Source organism: Macaca fascicularis, chromosome 9 (genome assembly GCF_037993035.2).
Source record: "Macaca fascicularis isolate 582-1 chromosome 9, T2T-MFA8v1.1".
Lineage (NCBI taxonomy): Eukaryota > Metazoa > Chordata > Mammalia > Primates > Cercopithecidae > Macaca > Macaca fascicularis.
This window is the reverse complement of record NC_088383.1, coordinates 74,812,548-74,836,540: the sequence shown is the minus strand read 5'-3', so window position 1 is coordinate 74,836,540 and position 23,993 is coordinate 74,812,548. Positions and strand designations below refer to the sequence as shown.

At 51.0% G+C, this 23,993-nt stretch overlaps 1 protein-coding gene across 1 annotated transcript in view; it reads left to right on the top strand.

Moving 5' to 3' along the window:
- Nucleotides 1–23,993, top strand: part of CDH23 (cadherin related 23) — a 338,832-nt gene that overhangs the window by 178,682 nt on the left and 136,157 nt on the right. Inside the window, 1 exon segment of the mRNA XM_065520923.2 lies at nucleotides 3,369–3,447. Within this exon segment, the coding sequence (XP_065376995.1) occupies nucleotides 3,369–3,447 (79 nt within the window).

Genomic DNA, 23,993 nt, shown 5'->3' with positions numbered 1-23,993 from the left:
GCCCATTCACCTTTCAAGTCCTTAATCCCGTCATGGAAATGGGGTAGGGGGTGTCCCGGCTGAGCTTGCTGAGAAGGAGGAGGACATGGACCCCTGAGGCCACGCACAGCCCAGCTGGGCTCCTGTGTCCATGGTTTTCCTGACAAGGGCATCTTTGGAAGGGACAAGCCACAGAGGGAAGAGACTTGCTCCCTTCTGGAGAAGTCCAGCTTCTCTCCACTGTGTCCCCACTGCCCGGGCCTCAGAGGCTGGGACTGCCTCTCACACCTCACCCACATCTCAGCTTGGCACACCCACTGGGTGCAGAGCCCTGAGCCCTTGCCTCCTCCAGAGAGCAATGGGGTCCCCCGGGCCCACCCCACATGGCCCTCCATTTCCCCAGTCACCCCGCCCCTTTCCCCTCCCCACTGCACCTTGTGACCCTCAGCAAATCCCTGAGCACTCTGAGCTTTAGTTTGCTCACACGTACCCCCATGTGAGGAAAGAGAGAGGGGGAACCTTGCTGGGTGCCCCACACAGTGGCACATCGTGGGCACTCCACTCATGCCAGTTCTGCCCTGGAGGCTGCTAGCTGTCCTCATGATGCACAGAAAGCCCCTTGCCGCTAGGTAGAGATGATTAATGTGGGGTGTTGGGGAGTCTGAATTTGCTGAAATTCTTTGGAAAAAACCACGTGGATGTGCATTTTCTGGGAAGAGGCCCCTGAGTTGTCCTCAGATGCACACAGCGCTTCTAGGCCCAAATAAATAGTAACAATCACGTTTATAGCATTTGCCGCACGTCAGGTGCTGTTCTGAGTGCTTCACGTTTATCGGCTGCTGAGGGCTGGGGATTGTGATTTTTACCCATTTTATAGATGGGGAAAACAAGGCAGCAAGAGGTTACAGGTAACTTAAAGGATTTGAGCGCATGCAGTCTGGCAGCAGAGTCAAACCCTTAACCAGCTTGTGGTGCTTGTCCGCTCCTCCCATCACAAACAGCTGGGCCCCTGCAGGCCTGCACGCTGTAGCCTCTCTCTCAGGAGGCTTCCTACTCCCTGAAATGTGGATTCCTGTGAAGGGCAGATGCCCTTGGCAGGTCGCACCCTGGTACACACCGCAGCTGGACTGGCTCCCTGGAGAAGCACAGCAGGCCGCGTGCCCTTGGGAGCGGGGCCGGCTCTGGGTCGAGCACAGCCGCACTTCTCCATCCCCTGTCTTTGGAAATAAGTTTCAGTATATTGAAAATATAATCACTGAGCCTCTGAAACAAGAGCTGTGGGCTCCCAGGAGCCCTCATTCCTCCCTGTTAATTCCTTCTCATAACATTTCCAGTCTTTCTGGCTGCACTTGTATTAAAAGCTCAGGGTTTTATTAAAAGTGGATTTATTTACCCAAAAAGAGATGAAACCCCAGACTTTGCCAGGAGCCTGTCAGACCTTGCTTCATGGAAGCTTGGGTATGACTCTTGTGGGAAGAGTCCCCATTGTCCTCCTGTCCTGGTGAACCAACTGCCCTCCACAGAGCCCTGCCCGCCCAGGAGGCCTCTGGGCAGCCCTATGCAGGAGCCCAGCACGGGCTCTGAGGACTGAGGGCACTTTGGTCGCCAGGTCTCCTCTACACAGGCCTACACCAGCCCCCTCGTGCCTCCTCCTGAGGATCACTATCCGGGGCCTGGCCTAGCCTTGCCCTGCATGTGTGCCTGGAACGTGCAGTTGCCCCTGAGTACTGCTTAGTGACTCTCTGGGGTGGTGCTCCGGTGGGCCTCAGGCCTAGTTATCCTAGCAGGCCAGGAGAGCGTGGAGCAACTGCTGTGAAGGGATACCAGTGCCTGGGGAGGGTGAGGTGGGGGGGTGCCCCTGCTGTGTCATGGCAGCAAGACTGGGTGGAGTTAGAGGAGGAGCAGCTTGTCCCACAAAAGCGCAGGGTGTGCCTGTCAGGGAACAAGCCTCTCTGCACAGGTGAGGGGGGTGGGGGTGCAGCGCAGGCTTCAGCCTCCTGCTGATAGACAGTGAGTGTAGAGAAGTGGCCAAGACCACAAGAGCCCCTCATTAGCCATGCAGATGCCAGAGTTGACATTTCCCTAGGGGGTGGGGACAGGCTTGTCTTGCTCTCTATCACCCAGGGGAACACTGTGGCCTGGAACCAGAGCCTCAGGCAAGCAAGGTGGGCAGGCGTGGCTGGCACTGGCCATGGTGCGATAGGACCTGGGGAGCCAGGTAAAGGCTGCCCCGGGCAAGGGGTGACTCAGCGAGTGGTGGCGGTGACCTTAAACCCTAAGGTTTAAGGGCTCTGTGAAGGTTTAAACAAACTCTTGTTTGTTCATTTGTTTATTCAGTCAATCAACTAACCCATTAATTGATATTTGAATGTGCCAGTTGTATGCCAGGATCTCTTCCTAGGACAGTCTTATGCCTCCAAGCACTAGGCTGAGCTCTGCCTTCTACCCAGAGCACCTTCCTCGTCATGTTCTCTCCCTGGCAAACTCCTACTCATGCTTCATGACCCATGCTGAATGTTGCCATCTGTACAACAGGTTGCCAATTCCTCCAGGTGTACTTCTCCCCTTTTTGGTACATACACATGGCTCCATCTGAGTCACATGTGTATTCACACTCCTTATATGTGTATAGCAGCTGTCTGCTCAGATATCCTTGACTTCATGCCGTAGGCTGTGCTCCCCAAGAACGCATTCCCCTGGCTCCCCATCCTATTAGTTCCAACTCCTGGCCCCTTCTCCACCAGTGCTGCAGAGAGAATGAATAGGGGTGTGGGAAGAGCCATTCCAAGCAGGAATTGCCAGGCACAGCACTGTGTGGGCCATGGTTCCTAGGGCCATGGCAGCCTCCGGAGTTGCCATGGCCATCCCCCGAGGTACATGCTTTCACGATTTATGCTTTCATCCCTAAGGTAATTGATCCATCATGTTCGCCTTTATTCAGACCCCGGTGAAAACAAGGTCCCAAGCTTTTTGCTGTTATTCTTATTAAGGTGGGGGGGAAAGTGAGGCCAGAGAGGTGCAGTAACCTTCCTCAGGTCACACAGCAATGTGATGGGTGGTTGAGCTAGAGACCAGATCTCTTTTCTCTTCGCTGGATGCTCCTCATCGGTTCTTCTTCCATGGTGGTCCATCTGAACAAGGGATATGGGAAGGGGAAAGGGGAATGATAGCATCGGTAAGGTTGGGCCTCCCCATGGACCACAGGGTGTTTGCCTGGGAACTGCAGTGTGTGCCCAGGGCAGCTGAGGCCTGAGCCCTTGGCACCTACTTCCTGGTTTGCCCTTGCAGCCAGGATCAGCCTGGGGAGGGAAGCTGTGGGTGCCATAACAGCTGCAAAGAAAGACAGCAGCCAGGGGATCCAAACTCAAGTCCCTCCTCTCTTCTGCCAGGGCACGACGGTGCGCATCATCACCGCCATAGACCAGGATAAAGGACGTCCCCGGGGCATTGGCTACACCATTGTTTCAGGTAAGGCAGAGGCTGCCCCCTCTCCTCTCACCCCTCTGTCCTCCACCCAAGGAGAGCCAGTAGGTGTCTCAGGCTCTGAGGGCTAAGGAGAGGTCTGTGGGCATGTGGGACAGGGTAGGAGACCTGCCTACAGGGACAGTCCTCGCCAAAGGGCCAGGAAGGGGACCGAGTGAAGGCAGTAGGAACGGGGAGAAGAGATGCTGGGAAGCCGACAGAGGCTAAAATGTCTGGGGGCTGCTTGGCTGGCACTGGGGGGTGGGAGCGTGTGCTGCTGTCCACGGTCTGAGACACTTGGGCACTTTGGGGCTCTGGGCCTGGGACTTGGGTGACTCCCATCTAACCTCCTCCAGCCCTCTGGGTTTGTCTTTTTCTTTTCGTATTTGATGAAAAGGTGGCAGTTCTAACATCACTGTAGAACAAACGGAGCTGCAACTACAGCTGATTTCATGTTCTTTTCACATTTCCAACCCTTAGGAATTCATGTCGCATCTGGAATGTTGCAGGGGGGAACATCGGCCCCCTTGCCACCAGATGCCTTGGTTGAGCAGAGTAGTGACTGATGGCAGAGATGGTTCTGGGTGACAGGATCCCTGACCCACGCCCCACCCAAAGACTGACAAATGGCAGCTCTGTTCGGCTCTCCCAGGGCTGGTTGGTTTTAGAGCAAGGATGCCTTGAGGATGCGGCAAGAGGCTGCTCACCCACAGACTCTGGCTCTGCCCACCCCCCATACATGCCACCCACCGCCTCCCTGCCCAGCCCACGAGTCGGTGAAGGGTCAGCCTGGTGTATCTGGGCAGGCCAGGCTGATGGCCGAGAGGACGTCTGGCCAGTTTCCACCCACTGCCTCTCCCTACCATACCCCCACACCCCCAGAACCGGGACTGGCATTGCTGGAGTAGCATCCTGCCCCTGAAGCTCAGAGGACAGCAAGGCATAGTGATCAAGAACATGGAGGAGGAGGGAGTCTACTGTGTCAGTCATTTTGGGTGGGTCCCTGTCCCTCAATTTGCCTGTACTTCCACAAAATGGGAGCAGTAAGAGTACCTACCTCGAGGTGATGTAAGAGTCATGATTTAACATATAAAGGGCCTAGTTAATGCATGTAAAGTACTGCATAAGTGTTAGCTATGGTTATTACTAGAGCTAGCAGCTAATGCTACCTTGGGAAGCTAGGGGTTAGCTAGTAGGAGGGAGACATCTCATGTCCTTGGCAATGCAGGAAACCAGGGGTGTCCCCCTGGGACCTGCAGCTGCTGACATGACTATTGTTTTGTCTCTAAGCCCAGGGTACTCTGGGACCCAGAGCCACTCCCAGCCCAGCGCAGGTGGTGACCGGCAGCAGGAGCATGGATTTGGGCCTCTGCACCACCCCCTCCCCCCATTTCATCATTCTGGTGTCCAGCACAGGACCTGGTTAGCATAAACCCTGATACGTACTTGCAAAATGAGTGAATGTCACTCTAGGGGAGTGAGTGTTCAAACTCCAGCTTGCCCAAGATCTCCTGGGGCTCCTACCCAACATACAAAGTCCTTGGGCCCCACGGAGATTCTCCTGGAGGTCTGGGATGGGTCCAAGAATGGTCCTTTCTCACAGCAGTTCAGGTTCAGGCAGTCCTCAGATGGGGATGTGAGGAAGCCAGGCCCCAGAAGGAAACTGTTCTGCAGGAAGGCAGGACCCGCTTGGGAATCGAGGCCCTTTCTAGGTGGGCAGAGAAGAAGAGGAGGCCTGTCTTGGTGCTGATCTTCTTCATGAATTTTGCAAATTGAGACACAGTGTAAGAGCCTCCCAGTGACCAGGGGCTTGTGCTGGAGAACTGAGGGAACACCGGTGAGCCCTGGGTGATGGAGTTGGGGAGCCAGGACAGAGTGGCAGCAGGAAGGGAGTGCTCAGCTGGGCAGGGGCATGTCTCTCATGTGCTGACAGCCTCTGGGCTGGTTTCAGATATACCCCAGCCTGGATGGAGGTGGGGAGCAGAGAGCCAGGACTTGGTTCAGGGTCATGCTTAGAATGGGAACTTCTGCAGAGACTCTGAGTCCATCCTCCAGGGCGCTGGTCCATTCCAGGTTCATGCTGGGTGACAGGCTGCCAGTCCAGACCCTTGAGTCCTCTCCAGTCTTCAAATAAACCCTGATAGCTCCAGCCAGAACCATCTCTCTACTCTCTCCCTCTGGGGAAGGAGGCTGGAGGGCTGAGCTGCTGAGCCTTTGGTGCCTGGGCTGGACTCTGGAGCTTGCAGTCCGGGCACAACTGGGGCAAAATCTCCTGGGACAGGCTCCCAAGTACACATATCAGGGTGAGAAGGGAGACCCAAGATTTGAAACCACAGAGAAGGGATGTATGTGGAGGTGAGGGCAGGAGGCAGAAACTTCTGGAAGGCCTGAGGCATTCAGCATAGCTTTATAGGATTCCCACTGCCAGCACAGATGTGTCTTAAGGGCTTTTAGAAAGGATGACAAATGGGTTACTTCTCACATGCCAGTTTTGATTGATTGGTAATGGCTGCCTGCAGAGGATCATGGAACCAAACAGGCTCATGAGCACAGTATTCAACTGGTAGAGTCTGCTATGGATGTGGCAAGGGAGAGGGCCACTATGTGACAAATATTTGGCATCCTTGGTATGTTACCACTTGAGCAACACTTGCTGGGTGGCCTTAGATCTTCCTCTACCTATTTTGTGGATGTTTGTCACCACCTTGCGTCGCCCAAACCCCTGTTGGGTAATGAGCAGCTCGAGCAAAGGGCAGTCCTTCTCTTTCTTCCCTACCCATCCTGACTGGCTCAACGGGGCTGCCCCTACCCGCCATTCCTGCCCCCTTCTCCCTGGCCCTGGGCTGGCACAGTCTCCCTGAGAGCCATCCTCAGCATGAACCTAAAGCAGGTTGATGGGCAGGAGGGCACTGTCCCCAGGAGAGCAGGTGGACAGCGGGCTAGGATTTTGGCCTCATCTCTACTTCCTTCCACCAGGGTAGACGCAGCTGAAAAGAACATTGTCTGCCAAGGGTCTGTGTCACACACCTGCTTCTCTGGTGATATTTGGTCACAGCCCTCTCCTGGGTGGCCTGGCCAGTGCCTGTTTATTGGGAAGCAGGCAGAAGGGATGGTTCATGTCACCCTGAGGGCATCTTCACAGCTGACTGCCCCAAGCTTGCCCTGAGTGCCTAGTAGGGGCCTGCCCCAGCCCTAGCAGCTCAGGAACCATTTTCCTTTGAAAGAAAGAACTAAGGGCTTTGTAGCGGGTGGGCAGAGCCAAGTGGAGAGTCCTGAGTGTGGTGATGTGGGTGACTCGAGTCTCTGGGACACCCCCAGAAGCCTGGGCTGGTGGTGGCTCTGTCTGCAGTGGGTGAGGCCTATCTGCCCCATGTGGCTGGAGACAGGCCTGAGCCCACAACGGATCCATGGCCCACAGTTAACCTGCCCAGTCCCCTGAGGCCCTGTCCCCTCCAGGCTGTTTATCAGCCCTGCAGCTGTGGGGATTTATGTCTGCACACCAGTGCTTTCCCCATTACTAATGACCCCTCTGTTTTGCCAAGAACAAAGAGGCCTTCAGCGCTAAGTTATGGCTCCATTGCCATCAATTTGTTCTCAGCTCCTCGTGGCCAAACTGAGACTGAGGAATGACAAGTTCTTTCCCATAGATGACCTGGCATGGGTCCCATCTTCTCCCTCAGCCTGTACCTGCCCTGCCACCCACAAGTGGCATCATTTTCTTGGGGCCTGACCAAAACAGAGTTCTGCAGGCTCCCGTCCCCAAAGGACAGCCCCAGCCTGTGGTCTCAACAGACACCCCCTCTGGCCTCATCCTTCCTCTGCCAGACAGACACAACCCCCCTTCAAGGGGCAGCTGCATTCGCCCCCCTCCCTCCGACCAACAGAGCACTGAACTTGGAGTCAGAAGTTGTGGGTTTGAGGCCCAGCTGTGCCACCTGCCAGCAATGTATCTGAGTAAGGGGTTCGACCTCTCGACCCCGTGGTCCTCGCCCACGGAACTGGGTTAATAATCCCCACATGGGTGAGAAGGTGCTGGAGAGACTTGAAAGGGCCATAAAATATTAAGGATTATTAATTGTCAAGGAACAAGCAGGACCCAGGAGTCCTTGGGACTCATTCATTCATTTCCTCATTTGTTTGAGCACAGGGCAGTGGTTGAGAGTACAGGCTCTGTAGCCATTGTCCATGGTGGTGACCTCTAGCTGTGCCAGCCAATGCATTTGCCTATTAGCCCATGTAGCTACTGGGCACTTGAAGTGTGGCTAGTCTGAGTTGAGAGATGCTGTCAATAAAACACGTAGGATTTTGAAGACCTAGTGTGCAAAAGAAGGTGATAAAATATCTCACTGGTAATGTTTTATATTGATGACATGTTGAAATGATAATATTTTGGATATACTGGGTGAAATACAGCATATTATTAAAATTAATGTCACCTATTTCTTTTTTGTGACTACTAGAGATTTTAAAATCACCCATGTGCCCATATTCCAATTCTGTTGGCGGCTCTGTTCTAGAGTTAGGTGGCCTCAGCTTAGCTTCTGCCACTGACCAGCTGCACAACCTTCTAAGCATCCATTTTCCAATCTGTAAAATGGAGATGATAACAGCCCCTGCCTCACAGGCCTATGGGGGTTTAGTGAGCTGAGCCAAGTCAGCACACAGAAGAGCACCTGATCTTGTAGCTAAGGCACTGAGCAGAGTGGACTCTTCATTCCCACCCACAGTTGACTGAGGGCTTTCTCCGGGCCAGGAGCTATGCTGATGTCCTGAGAGGTGGTGGAGACCAGGGCACCATCTTCGCCCTGGGAACCTGCAGTTTGGTCAGGAGACAGACCTATGCAGAGGCAGCTTTGTTCCCCGGGTGGAACTCTGGGAAGAGGAGGCACAAGATATGCTGATGTTGACATGGAGTGATGGCTCCCTGGGGGCCCGTTAGACTGTTTTATCTACTTCTGTGTGTGTTCAAAAATATCCATGATAAGAAGACAGAAAGGATCCTTGGGAGGGGGTGCCTCAGCCACTCAGCGCAGGCTGGAGAGTCTCCACAAGGAGGGATCACAGAAGCCAGGCACTGCAGGAGGAGTAAGAATTCAACGGAAAGAGGGGCGGACAGGCAGAAAGAACAGTGTGTACAGAGACTCTGCAGTAGGAGAGGAGCCACATTCATGCATCTGCAGTAGCCCAGCGTGACTGGGCGCAGCGCACAGGGGAGGCAGTGGCCGGGGGGTGGGGGAGTCGGGTGCTGAGGCTGCAGAGGGAGGCCGGGCTGGCCATGCAGCATGTGGGGTGTCTGGCTCAGGAGAATGCCAGCCCTGGTCCTGAGAGCAGCAGGGGGCCACCTGGGGGGGTCTTGGGGGGTGGGGTGCATGGTCAGGAGTGCTTTTGGGCAGCTCATTGTGGTCAAGGTGGAGCAGACAGGTTGGGGGACAGCAGGTAGGAGCAAGTAAGGAAGAGGTTGGGGTGTCCAGCTGAGAGTTGCAGCCCCGACTGCTCGGCCACAGGCCACACTGGGGGACAGAGCCAGACAGAGGCCAAGGGGGGCGTGGAGGCCTTGGAGGAGGTGCTGACGAGACAAGTGCCGTGGGTGAGGGCAGAGCTCTGTCCTCTTTTCATGCTGAAAAGGCCTAATCTCTTCTTGCTGCCCACATCCATTTCCCCATCTGCTGTCGTCCACAGCTCAGGACCATCCCCCAGAGTGAGGGGAGGAGAACCCTGTTTATTGGGTGCCTGCCATGTACCAGGCACAGCCTGGACACAAGTTATCCCTCAAAACAGTCTATGAGAAAGATGTAGACAAGGAAAGCAAGGCTCAGAGAGTTTACATATATTGGCCAATAGTCACAGCTACTAAGAGGCAGAGCAGGGATTCGAACCCAAGTCCCTCAGGTTCCAGAACCTCCCAGTTTCCATGACAACCCACTAGTTCTCAAAGTGTGGTCCCCAGAGCAGCAACATCAGCATCGTCTGGGAATTATTAGAAATGCAAGGTTTTGCATCCTCACTAAACCTAAAGAATCAGAAACTCTGGGTGCGCCCAGGCAACGCTGATGTTGCTGGCCTGGGGACCACACTTTGAGAAGCTCTGTTCTAAAGGAGCGTGTGTTCTCAATGGCAGCAAAATTTTGTACTGGGGAAGATCTTACTCTTTTAATGTATAAAGCAGATTTACATTATATCCGTGGTGTTGACATTTCATGTCAGGGGAGGAAAGTAATTACGTAAAAATGTCTAAAGTGGCTCCTGGGGCAAGGGATTGAGTGGGGTGGGTGATGATGAAGAGAAGGTTGAGAAACACAGGGCTAGAATCAAGGGTAAGTGAGAAGTATCAGGCCAAAACCCCTCACTTTCAACTTGAAAGGCAGTGGCCTCACTTCCAGGTCACACTGGGGTACTATGTTAGTGAAGAACAGAGCTTTCCCTTGCTTGTCTCTGAATTTTATTTTAATGCTACCAAGTGAGGAGGTACATTGGGTGCTTTAAAATACATTGAAATACATGAAAATACATTGATTGCTTTGAAGGGAAGTGTGTGTGTGTGTGTGTGTGTGTGTATGTGTGTGTACACAGGGAGAATAATCAGATACAGTCACACTTGCACAAGCTCACACCCCCGACATATGCCAATAACTGAATTGGGCCCCTGGCCATGGCCTGGTGGGGGACAGCTATCATAGGAGACCATCGTGTGAAACACTTCAAAGCCCTTGTGATTAAGCTGCTTGGCATTTTCTCACCCTGAGAAGTAAAAACTCAGGAAAAGCAGAATTGCTTTGGAACTCTGAATTGCACACCACAGCTCCTGGCTTGGGGTAGCACAATGGGTGCCTGGAAGCCCCAAACATCTCGGGGCATCTTGGGGAATGGCTCACCTGGCTGGAGCCAGAGGTCACCAGGAAGGAGTCCAGGGCAGATAAGAGAGGGGTGGCAGGGCAGTTGCTAGAAGACATAGAAAGCAAAAAGAAGTAGGTTCTTGAGTGCAGCTGGGGTGGGGGAAGTGAACACGGGGTCACTGGGAGATTCATCTCACACAGTTCTGGGTGGATTGGAGCAGGAAGCACTCGATTGAGGGCGATCTGCTAACAGGCTGTGACTCTAATCTATCCTTGCTGAGGGGAGGTCTGGGGGTCATTGTGGAGATGTATAGGAGCCGAGTCAGCAGGCTCTGGTGATGTACTGAAAATAGATGATGCAGGAAAAGGAGGAGACAAATAAACTACTAACGTCTGAGTCTGGGTTTCTCGGGTCATGGTGGTGGCCTAGGCAGAAAGGGACATATTCATAAGAAAAGCCTGTTAACATCAGTGAATGCCACCCTAGACCCACATGTACCAAAGCACCCCATTCTTCACCCATGGCAGACATCACTAATTGATTCCAGCACAAGGATGGGCCTCCAAGCCTTTCTTACCTGCCCTCTTGCAGCCACTAGCAATTGAGAAGCATTCTCTCTCAAGCTAGAACAAGCCTACCGTCCAAAGTGTAGGTTTAGCCCATTTGCATCCTGTAGCTCTCTTTTTCAAGAATCTCGGCCGGGCACGGTGGCTCAAGCCTGTAATCCCAGCACTTTGTGAGGCCGAGACGGGCGGATCACGAGGTCAGGAAATCGAGACCATCCTGGCTAACACGGTGAAACCCCGTCTCTACTAAAAAATACAAAAAAAAAAAAAAACTAGCCGGGCAAGGTGGCGGGCACCTGTAGTCCCAGCTACTCGGGAGGCTGAGGCAGGAGAATGGTGTAAACCCGGGAGGCAGAGCTTGCTGTGAGCTGAGATCCGGCCACTGCACTCCAGCCTGGGCGACAGAGCAAGACTCCGTCTCAAAAAAAAAAAAAAAAAAGAAGAATCTCTAGGGACAGAGCCTCTGGAGGGTTTTTAATTTAATTATAGAAACACGCTGGCCTGTTATTTACAGTTCTCTCCCATCATCAGGCCGAAACAGCAACAATGTATCACACCAACGCTCACTTTCTCCTGATGAGCCACGGGAAAGTCTGCACTTTTTCCTTCCCCCGATCTTTCTCCCTCTTCTCTCCAGGCTGCGCTTCCTGCCACCCGGCCTCTCCTGGTGCTCTCATGAGCCCGCCTTTGTGATAAACCAGTCTTTACAGCCGTGCTCATGATTCCCTGTTCTTCCTCTCTCCTTTAATGAGGTCCTGTATGCTCTTTGTCAGTAACAGTGGCTTGCCCCTTGCTTCCTTCCCATAAATAACACTGGTAGGTGGACTTTTAAGAGGTTTCACTGCAGCACAGTGAAACTCTCCCTTTCTGCGTCTCGTCTTCCCCATACCCTCCTCATGGGCAGGAGTCTGTCTCTGTCCCTTGCTCAGAACGTAGAATGCTGTGGAAACACTCTCAAGGCTTCCCCCTTCTGCTAGACCTGAGTCCACTTCCCCAGCTGGGCAAAGCATGGACTGCATGGGCCCTTTTTATTAGTCCACACAGCTTAGGGAACCATGTCTCTGAGCCAGAGCCATGGCTGAGGCAGCTCTGTGGGGTTGGGGGGTTCTTGCTCATGGTTGGAGGTTGTTTGGGTGGGAGATTCTGGTTCCCCCATGTCAACGGGAACTTGTCTTTTTTTCTTTTTTGATTCTTTTCTGCTTTTTCCTCAATCTTTAAGATAACTGCTTTTTATTGACTTTCAAGAGCTTTGAGATCTTTGGAGGAATATGAAATTAGCCACCATTTAGTTTGCATTCTCTTTCTCTTTTAACTTGGTCTACCTCTGGTACACAGAATTGATTTAAATGTAATTCTTGGCTCACGATTAACGTTGGTCCATGTGTAGCTCTCTTTTGTTTCATTCTTAGCCTTAATAATATTGTGGATGCCTGTGAAACTCACCAGCCCACCTAGAGCAAGACCATCACCTATGCCTTATGTCACCTTACCCACACGTCATTCACACCTTACTCACACCTTACCCTCACCTTACCCACACCTTACCCTCACTTTACCCTCACCTTACCCACACCTTACCCACACCTTACCCTCACCTTACCCACACCTTACCCTCACTTTACCCTCACCTTACCCACACCTTACCCTCACTTTACCCTCACCTTACCCATACCTTACCCTCACTTTACCCTCACCTTACCCACACCTTACCCTCACCTTACCCTCACCTTAGCCTCACCTTACCCACACCTTACCCTCACCTTAGCCTCACCTTACCCACACCTTACCCTCACCTTAGCCTTACCTTCCCCACACCTTACCACCTGTGTGTTCCTCCTCCACCCCATTCCCTGCCTCCCATCCCCCAGAACCACATATTTGAATCCTGTATTCTCTTATTCTCTTCCTTGTGGGAAATATCTTATCGCATGTGTGTGGGTGACATATTGCTTGGATTTAGTTGTCTTTGAACTTTATTTTACAAGTATCATGTTATACATAGGCTCCTGGGACTCCTATTTTCTCCTCAATAGTATATATCCAAGACTCATCCATGCTGTCAGGCGGGTATCATTTTTCATGTTTACTATGCGTATTACTCCATCATGGGAAAATACTGCAGTTTACTTATCCATTTCCCTGTTGATGGGTTGATTACAAACTGTGCTGCTATGAGCATCCATGTATCTCTCTCTGGATGTGTTCAAGAGTTTGCCTTCAGCTACATACGTCATCTCTCACCCCCATCATAACCCCCGAATGTGGCTGGCTAGAGCCGTTTAACAGATGAGGAAGCCTAGATGCAAAGAGCTCATGAAACATGCTTAGGGCCACATGGCAAATGAGCGGCAGACCCAGGATTCAAACCGAGACCTTCCTGCTTCTAAAACTCACATTTTTTTCTGCTATTGTTTGCTGTTCTGCCTGAAAAGCCAAGGGATTTATGTCAGCCTGGTGGTCTGTGTGTAGGAGTGGAATATTAAGATTCATTCAATCATTCATTTATTCATTCATGCATTTGTTCATTCATTCATTCAGCTAACCAGTGAGTACTTATTCAGTGGCTACTGTGTGCCAAGCTCCATGCTAGACCCCGGGACCAGCTGTGAACCGAAAGCCCCCATCACCACCCTCATGGAGTTCACATGTTAGTGGAGGAAAGGGATCGTAAATAAATCAGCAAAGACAGTGTTTCCTCGGTGTGTTAAAAACGTCAGGAAGAAAACGCCAGGGTGAGGAGAGGGTACCTAGGATGAGGAGGCATCTAGGAAGGGGATTTAGGAAGGCTGGACCAGGGAAATGTCAGCTGTCTGCCTCCACCTTTCCAGGCTATGGGCATGGGAAGAGATCCTCATCGCTCCCGCCTCAGAAAAGGTCTCCAATATCTTCTAGGGGCTTTGAACCTGAGACGAGCCCCTCTAAGCAGCTCAGATTCCCAGCTCCCTTTTTCATCTGACTCCCTGGATGACTGCTCAGCTTTCAAGGCAGCCCCCAGCCGAGGCTAATCTGAAATAAAAGTTTTTATTTATCTAGCTTGATACCTGGTGCAAGGTTAAATCATACAAAAGAAAAAGCAATAAGAGAGAAAGATTAAGCATAAGGCGCTGTCTTAGGCATGCCCTTTTGCAATATGGTTACAAAGATATTAAACCTGAAGACACCCGCAAGTCCACATTGCTATTTCCTTGTCTCTCTGGGCTCAGCTTAGCCGCTGCTAAAGCAGGAAGGATGACAGAACTTGGTGGGGGCCGTAGGAGGGAGACCCCCTGGGGTACCCTGCAGAGAGAGTGAGCAGCCAGATGGAGTTCTAGTTACTCAGCCCATCAGCCACCTCCCACCCCACACAGCTCTGATTCATGGCTTCCCTGGGGAACAAAAACATTGACATCTGCACCTACGTTTCTATCAGCGTGTCCGTGTCATCAGTATTTATTATGTGCCTGCCACAGGCAAGGCACCCTGGAAAGAGAGAGCAGGCAAGAAACCTTCATCACAATCCCTTCCCACAGTCAGCCTGGGCTCAAATCTCAGGTGACCTTGAGCAGGTTACATCCACCTGTGCCTCAGTTTCCTCATCTGTGAAATGGGAATATTCATAGGCTTATTTTAAGCATCAGATGAGTTAATACAAGCAAAGCTCTCAAAACAGTGCCTAACACATAGTAGGCACACTTTATTGTTATTATTAGCGTTGAAAAAATTATAGTCTAGTTGATGACAAACGCAAACAAGAAACACCAGGCCTGGATTCCTCAGCCTGTAGGTATTAATGGGGTCTCTAAAAATCCAGATTTCACTGACTTGTGGCCTTCCTCCATGACTGTATAACCCTCAGACTTCAGCTCTCTGTAAAATCCCCACCAAATGTTGCAGAGGCACCTACAGGGTGGGGAGGAGACAGTTCTCCTGCACTTTCTAATTGCCCTGCCAGCTCTCCTGCCCTCATCCCTCTCGGTGTCCCCTGCACAAAGCTGCTGGAGGTGGGTAACTCACCAGGCCCCTGCTGTAGGCACCCTCTCTAGCCCCTGAAATGGCCCAGCGTCCCCTGGGTGCCCCATGACCCTGGAGCCAGATGGATTGTGGGCTCCTCCCCTGCTGCAGGCTGCACTTAGGATCTGGGTCCCACAGCCCCACTGCCTGAGCCCTGTGCACTGCATGCCCCTCTCCACTCACACGCAAACAGCTCCCCCAGCTCCAGTCTGCATCCCTTCCCTCTGTAGGGCCAGGAAGGGCCATGAGGACACCATGCCACCCTCGTCACCCATCTTTCCTACAGAGCCCATTGTTTAAAGCAATTTTTTTCTTTTTGAGACAGAGTCTCACTCTGTCACTCAGGCTGGAGTGCAGTGGCGGCATCTCAGCCCACTTGCAACCTCCACCTCCAGGGTTCAAGCCATTCTCCTGCCTCAGCCTCCCTAGTAGCTGGGACTACAGGCGCCCACCACCACACCCAGCTAATTTTTAGTAGAGACAGGGTTTCACCATATTGGCCAGGGTGGTCTTGAACTCCTGACCTTGTGATCCACCTGCCTCAGCCTCCCAAAGTGCTGGGATTACAAGTGTGAGCCATCACGCCCGGCCTAAAGCAATTTTTTTAAAAGAAGGGAAGGAAGGAAAGGAGGTGGACAAAAGAAAGAAATAAGAAGAAAAGAAAGCTTTATTTTAGCCAAAATATCAGCTTACTGAAAGCCCACCCACCCATGCCCCAGACATATCCAGTATGGACCCTAGGGAAAACCAACTACACAAGTAATTCATCATGGGTGCCTGAAGCATGGCATATGTAATACACATAGGGTTTGTTCCCCCAGGAAAGGCAGTCCTTGAAGGAGGGTTTGGGGAGATGGTGAGGAAGAAGCATTGCCACCCGCAGGGTAGGTTGTGAGCACACACTCATAGGACTTTCCCCCCACCCCCGCCCTAACATTCTCCTGCAGGTTGGAACTCACATTGGGAAAGGTTTGGATGCCAGACTATGGAGTAATAATGACGTCATAATAATAGCTACCACTTACTGGATGTGTGCTAATGGATCTAAATGTTTTACCTACATCAACTCTTTTAATCCTCTCAATAACCCCATGAGACTGTCCTATTATTGTTATCCCCATTTTACAGAGGAGGAAACTGAGGCCCGGTTGCCCAAGGTTTCATGTCTGGTAGGTGATAGAACCGGATACTGAACCCAGCAGCCTGGCTCTAAGCCTATTTTTCTCCACCTCTCCCTGCCCTGAGCACTGGAGCGGGCTGCTGCAGGCTGAGAATCACTGGTTCTACCTCTGGACTTGGCTAAACTTCCTGTGCTTTCTGCCACCTCTCTCTCTGCCTCTCTGTCAAATGCTCTGAGTCAATTAACTGGCTGCCCCCATTCAAATATTTGACCAATATCCTGGAAACAGAGATTTCAGAGCAGATATTTTCAGACAATCATTGAAGTGAACAAACATTCTGGCACAGAATGAAATTATTGCTCAACATCTGATTCTGTCGGGCTGTTCTCCCATCCCAGCCTTACCCCTACCCACCACTTGAAGGCGTTTCTTTATGGGGGTGAGGTGGGTGGAATTGGGCTGCTTCTGCTTTCTAGCTCACTGCCCCTCCTACCCCCTACCACTGCTAGTGCGTGAGGATTCCCCCGCCCTCACTTGTGGGATCACATCATTGAAGCACTTTTGAATCCGTAAAGGCAGATGCTGAAGGGCACCTCACAACGATGACCGGCAGACCAAGCGTTATTTTAAAGGGGCTGGTGACTAGTTTTTCTTCATAATGACAGTGGTAGTCCCAAATGTCAGCAAAAGCAATTTAGTTGAGATTGAAAGGAGCACTTTGCAAATGAGGATTTGAGTCCCTGGGATGCTTTCAGTCCTCTGTAGAAGTCTGTAGGAGCTGGGTGTGGTGGCGTGTGCCTGTAGTCCTAGCTACTCCAGAGGCTGAGCCCAGGGGTTTGAGGCTGCAGTGAACTAAGATGGCCCCACAGCACTCTGGCCTGGGCAACAGAGTGAGACCCTGTCTCCAAAGAAAAAAGTCTCTAGAGACTGGGGAATTGATCATTCATGACTCAGCGTATGGTTGGCAGGGTCTTAATGTGCCAGCTTTCACATGGGGTGATCTTGAGGAGACAGACAAGACTGTATAATGGAAACTGAAAATGTAAAACCAAGCCACCGAGAAGCTTGAGGATTTGCTGCAGAGGTAAACGTATGAGAAATCGCTCCTCCATCACAGCATTTGCTGAGTGGCTGGTGCTGTCGGTGAGTTCCTGGGGGAGATCAGAGGAGGCCGAAAGGGCTGAGAGCTGGGGCAGAGGCGAGGATAACAGCTTCAGCCGAATGCTGGTTCCCCAAATGTAAGAAGATACTCCCAAGGGATGATTTTAAGGGATGCACGGGTGAGGCGTGAAATAACATTGAATCACACAAAGAGACAGTTATTCCCTTCTTGATTCTCTTACAGAATTTCCATTTCTGTCAGTTCTATCCAGGAAAGGGTTCAGTTGGGTGCTCCTGTCTTTAGCACCTCTTCAACTGGGCTCATGTCCCCACTGGACACAAGGAGAGCTGCTGGAGCCTTCAGAGGTTGAGCTGATGCAGCTAACCATGGAGGCAAAGCACACAGGCTCATTTCCCCATGTTACAGCCACCCTCTACACATGGCTGATGAACTGGTTCTCCATGTGTGATACCCTTCAAGAGTTTTTTTTAGGATGATGTTTAAAAAACTTAAAACTACTAAACAAATAACAATAGAAGTTTCATACAAACATAGCAGAAATTGGGAGGCTGGTATCCACATGACTGACGATCAGGCAATGCTGATGGACCAGTCATCTTGACTTGGGCCTTTCCTTGAGTGACTTTCCTTCTGAGAGTCACCTCAGTGCATGTGAAGGGTTCAGAACAGCTCCTGGCCCAGGGCAGGCGCTCAGGAAATGCCAGCCCTCTGTTGGATGGAATGGCCCTTGGAAATGGGGTGCACTAGCACCCACACGGCAATGTTATTGGCACTGCTGCTGGGACTGAGGGGTGGGTTGGTTAGGTGGCGAGGAAAGCATCCCAAGCAGGAGAGGCTGAGATGAGCAGAGGCTTAGAGGGAGGACCAAGGGACATTTAAAGGACAGTGGACAGACAAACCAGACTGCAGAAAGGGAAACATGGAAGATGATTTGAAGGGTCTTGGGCCAAGCTAAGGAGTGTGGATTGTTCCTTTCAGGGCATCTGTGTTTACAAGGACCCAAGAGCTCTCAGGAGCCCAGGAAAAGGGGCTTGCTGTGAGGCTCGGGGTTCCCATGGATATCCTGAGCTGACGCTCCTCAGCATCGGGTCTCCTGGCTCAGGAACTAGGAACAAAGCTCAGATGTTTTCTCCTTTCCTATAGCATCTGTACTCATTTCCTATAGTTGCCATAATAAAATGCCACTTACTTAGTGGCTTAAAACAACAGAAGTTTATTCCCTTACAGTTCTAGAGGCCAGAAGTCTGAAATGAGGCTTATGGGGTTAAAATCAAGGTGTCAACAGGTCCAGTTCCTTCTAGAAACTCCAGGAGATAATCCCATCCTTGCCTCTTCCACCTCTTCTCGTGGCTGCCAACATCCCTTGGCTTGTGGCTGCATCATTCTGATCCCCTCTTCCCTGTTGCCACTGCCCTCTCCTCTCCTGTAGTCAAATTTCCCCCTGCCTCCCTCTAATGAGGATCCTTGTGATTATATTTAGGGTCCACCCAGACAATCCATGCTAATCTCCCATTGCAAGATCTTTAACCAAACCATATCTGCAAAGTCCCCTTTGCCATGTAAGTAACACGCAGAGGTTGCAGGGTTTTTGACCTGGGTGCCTTTGATGGCCATTCTTCAGCCCACCACAGCATCCGTGCCCTCTCTGAGCATCTGCCTCTCTCCACTGGCTCCCTCACAGTCTCACCGGGGCCACTGCCTCTTTTTTGCGCTGCTCTTGAAATGCCCTTTCAGCTGCTGTCTCAGCTGCCAAGCACCTCTATACTATAGTTGCCCCATTCTGAGTTTCCTAGAGAGGTCAGATTGTCCAGCTCACCACCACAGCAGTGTCCGCAAGCCATAGGGAGCTGGCAGCCTGAAATGCTGTCCCCTAGGCAGCTGGTACAGAAGAGGGTGGTGGGGCCATGCGTGGGGCAAGCCCCAAATACATCTAGTACACTTTCAGAGATAGACAGACCGATGGGACAGAATAGAGCTCTTAGAACCAGACCCAGATATAAATATGGGAACTTGTATGATAAAGGTGGCACCACAAATCACCGAGGAAAGGATGACTTGTTTAGTAGCTGGTGTTGGGAAAACTAGCTCACCACGTGGAAAAAAAAAAAGCAAGATCCCTACCATACGCCGTATACCAAGGTAGACTCCAGATGGATTCAAGACCTAAATGTGAAAGGTAGAATATAAAGCTCATAAAAGGAAATGTGGGGGTATATCTTCATGACCTTGTAGTAGGAAAGGACTTCTCAGCATCCCCGGAGCACATGCCATAGAAGAAAAGTTGTTCTACATCAAAGGAGTTCCAATTCAATCAGAATATGTAGACTGTTAACAGCAAATGATATATAGGGAAATTTTTGCAACAATTAAAACCAAGGAACTAATAGCTAGCATATATAAGGAATTCCTACAGACCAAGAGGAAAAAGTTGGAAAATCCAACAGAAAAATAAGCGAAGGATATTCATGGAGTGGGAAACCCCGATGACGGGTGGACACACGTAGAGATGCTGAAACTGACTAAAAATCAGGGAAACGCAAATGGTAACTGCAGTGACCGACCTCTTCACACCCCACATCGACACAGGAGCCACATCCTCCCTGTTTTTGTGTAGCCTGCGAGCTGGGAATGGGTTTTAAAGATAACTATCTTTAGGCCTGGTGCAGTGGCTCACACCTGTAATCCCAAAGCTCTGGGAGGCCAAAGCAGGTGGATCACGGAGGCCAGGAGTTTAGACCAGCCTGGGCTATGGAGTAAGGCCCCATCTCCACGGGTAGGGCAGCCCATGCTTGTAGTCCTAGCTACCTGGGAGGTTGGGAGGATTGCTTGACCCCAGGAGTTTGAGGTTACAGTGAGCTATGATCATGCCGTTGCACTCCAGCCTGGGCAATAGAGTGAGACTTTTTCTCTAAAAGAGATAAAAGAAAGAAAGATAAGTATTTTTGCAGTTGATCTGAGGGTAGTAAACATGATCTGTGAACTCCAGTTAAGCAAAATGTTATCCCCCGCCACAAAAGTTCCATTCTTCTCATTAGCAGGACTGTAGTATAACAAATTGTGCTCAATTATTATGTTTTGAATTCCTCAAAAATGTTTGTGGAAACTTGTTTTCTTTCTTTCTTTCTTTCTTTGTTTTTTGTTTTTTGTGGGTTTTTTTTGATAGAATTTCACTCTTGTTGCCCAGGCAGGAGTGCAACAGCGCGATCTCAGCTCACTACAACTTCTGCCTCCCGGGTTCAAGCAATTCTCCTGCCTCAGCCTCCCCAGTAGCTGGGATTACAGGCATGTGCCACCACGCCCAGCTAATTTTTGTATTTTTTTTTAGTAGAGATGGGGTTTCCCATGTTGCTCAGGCTGGTCTCAAACTCTTGACCTCAGGTGATCCACCCGCCTTGGCCTCCCAAAGTGCTGGGATTATAGGTGTGAGCCACCAAGCCACGCCTGTTTTCCTTCTAGTATCAACGTAATGTCCTCAATTGGGCCTCTCGACCTGCAAAGTTTGAAATATTCACTATGACCTTTTGAAAGAAAGTTTGCTGACCCCCACACACTCTGCATCAGTTAAAAGCCACATGCTATCAGGTTGAACCACATAAAATCACCATTTTTATACATCAAAATGGTTCAATGTCAGCAATTTCTTATGGTTCAAATTCATAGATATATATACAGCAAGATAGATTAATATTTAAAGCCTATCATTGAGAATTTATAAAAGAAATAGAATTTATAAAAGATATAGAAAGGGATAACATAATAGCATTTCTGTAAGATAAAATAAGAAAGCAAACAACAGTAAGAGTAGATACTGAACAAGAATACAGGCTTGACCGGGCGCGGTGGCTCACGCCTGTAATCCCAGCCCTTTGGGAGGCCAAGGCCGGCAGATCATGAGGTCAGGAGATCAAGACCATCCTGGCTAACACGGTGAAAACCGGTCTCTACTAAAAATACAAAAAATTATCCAGGCATGGTGGCAGGCACCTGTGGTCCCAGCTACTCAGGAGGCTGAGGCAGGGGAATGGTGCAAACCCAGGAGGTGGAGCTTGCAGTGAGCAGAGATCGCACCACTGCACTCCAGCCTGGGCAACAGAGCCAGACTCCGTCCCCCCCCAAAAAAAAAAAGAAAAAAAAAAGAATACAGACTTAAAGAATACAGGCTTATGCAGAGACATGTTGCAAAGTACTTGTTTTGGAGAAGAGAAAAGGTTGGAGAAGGGTGAAGAGGAAGCCCAACTGTAACATTTGCTAATATTTATTGAATAATTGCCTGGTCCTGCTTTAAGCAACTCACAGGTGTTAACTCATTTACTCCTCACAGCACCCTGATGAGGAATGTCATATCATCGTGTCCACTCTACACATGAGGAGACCAAGCTCAGTGGGGTTAGGTAACTTGCCAGCTGCGGCCACTCAGCTTGTAATTGTCAGAGCCAGGATTTGAACACAGGCAGTTTTGGCTCTAGTTTGGGGAATCAGATCTGAAGTGATGTGGGTATAGGTCAGAGGTGTAAAGCTGCACCCAACATGTCTGAAAAAGCAAACTCCCCTTTTAACTAAATCCTGCACGCACCCCTGCCCACTCCATGCTCAGGAAATCCCTAGTGCTCCTTTTTCACTTGCTTCTCAAGGATCCAGAACATTTACCTAGGCTCTGACCACACTATGAGAGTGAGGAATATGGACCCTGGCCCTGCCTTGGCCCAGCCTGGAGTGATGGGCCATCTTACCCATAGGGCAAAATTACTGACAGAATGTGCCCTGAGAAAGGGCTCTGGCATTAATATACTGAGATATCAGCCAAGGGCTTGGGATCACATAGGTCCAAGTTTAAATCCTGGCTCTGAGTCCAACTGCCTGTGGGGCCTTGACAAATCAGTTTTGTAAACAGAGTTCAAAATACCTACCTCGATGAGGCATTGCACAGCACAGTGCCTGGCATATAGTAAGTGCAGAGTAAATTACTATTGATCACGAGTTCATTGACATCACCTAGGGAAAACGACTGCCTTTCATTGTACCATCTGGAAAGAAGGCCACTTGGGGAAAGCAGGGAGGAGCCTCTGGCATCCTATTTCTCTAATTAGTCTGCCTGTTCCCCTCTTTTCCATCCTATCTTTCTATATCTCCCCTCCCCTCCCTTAAAAACTTATCTTCACACTCACCTCCCCCAGGAAGCCTTCCCTGACCACCCCCTTGCATCATCTACTTAACTGACGGTAGCAGGTTCGTCGCCCCCATTCTATTTCTAATGTGGAGGTTCATGCTCACTCCACCATCCCTGGACCCCATGCCCAGGACAGTGTCTTGGCCTGGGGTTCACAGGCATTTGTCTCTTTGACATTCTTTCCCTTTCCCCCTTGGTAACCACTGAATCCCTGGGAATCTGCAGGTCCCAAACACACGGCCCTCACAACCCAGAAAGGAGCCATCTTTTCCCGAGGGGCATCCCAAGCACCTGCCTTCCCCTCTTATCCACCGAGACAATGCTCTGCGGGAGGCATTGCCTCCTACCGTACCCTGAGAACACGTAGGCCCAGCCTCGATGTGGCCTGCCTGGGTCTGCCCAGGTTGTGCGTGGCACTGCCAGCAATTGGCACCAAACCACCCACACCCACATCCAAGGCCTTTCTCTCATATCCCAGCCACTTCAAGCCCAGAGGTGGCCATGTGACTCCAATGTCCCTCCTGTGAAAGCCTTCTCTCTTACCTCTCCAGGGAAACTGAAGCCCTCACCAACCAACTTTCCTCCATGGTCCGTGTAACTCAGAACTGCTAATTGGGGCTTGGCTCTGGTCAGTCCCCTCTGTGATTAGCACTGATTTTCCCTGGCACCAAGGGTGGTGCCTTCTGCCTGGTTCTGCTCAGGGGTGGTGGGAGGCACACGCCTCAGCAGTGGGGAGAGACTGGCCTGCAGTACGAGAGAAAGCAAGCCCCTTGGACCCCACTTTTTTGCAGCCGTTATTAGGATGTCGGTGGGATTCCACACAAGGATGTCATGCAAGGCCCTCTCTGGAGGTTGCATCTTACACTTACAACAAGCACTATCAATATCCCCATTTCACAGATGAGGAAACTGAGGCTCAGAAAGGTAACATAACAGGTAGGGTCATGCTAGGCCACGAAGTGGCAGAGCCAGGATTCAAACCCAGGTCTGTGTGAGTCTGAAGTCCGCAGGGACCACCCTCCTCATTGGATGGTCGTGACAACCCTGTCATGTGCAGACCCTGCCTCTACTATTTCCACCATACAGATGGGTAAACTGAGGCTCGGGGAGCTCAGGAAACTCAAGGCCATATGATTGGTGAAGTGATAGATACTGGCTGGCCTCTGATCCAGCCTTTATTCAGTCCACTGTACACTGACCCTTCCCTTCCACGCCAGGACCCCTCTCCCTCCAGTGTGGCAGCATGAGGGGTAACCAGGAGAGGAGTTGAGGTCATGACGAGTTGGACGGGCGTGAGAAGCAGATGGGAATTGTCACAAAGTTGTTGGATGCGTCACAAAGGGCCAAGTTGCAGAAAGTGCTGGAAGCCAGGTGGACTTGCCGTGTTGGGCAGGAGGGAGCATGTTGGATCTTACAGGGGGAGTGAAGTGCTGAACTGGCACTCCTCAATGCCCCTTGCCCAGCCCACCCCAGGGCCTGCCTCCCAGCCCCGGTCCCCACCTCCCCGCCGCCCGGTGCTACCTTCCTCCCTCCCTCTCTCCCTCCCTCCCTCCCTCCCTCCCTCCCTCCCTCCCAGGTTGGGGATATTGGGCCGCTGAGGTCAGGCCTTTATTTGAAGGACAGATAATTAATCCCACAAAGTAATCCCCAGCACACTCTGGCAGATTTATGGAGATCGCCTCTGTCCCGGGAACTCTGCCTCATCATCTTTCATTTGCCAGGCAAAGCGAGTGACTTGTTATATCATAGGC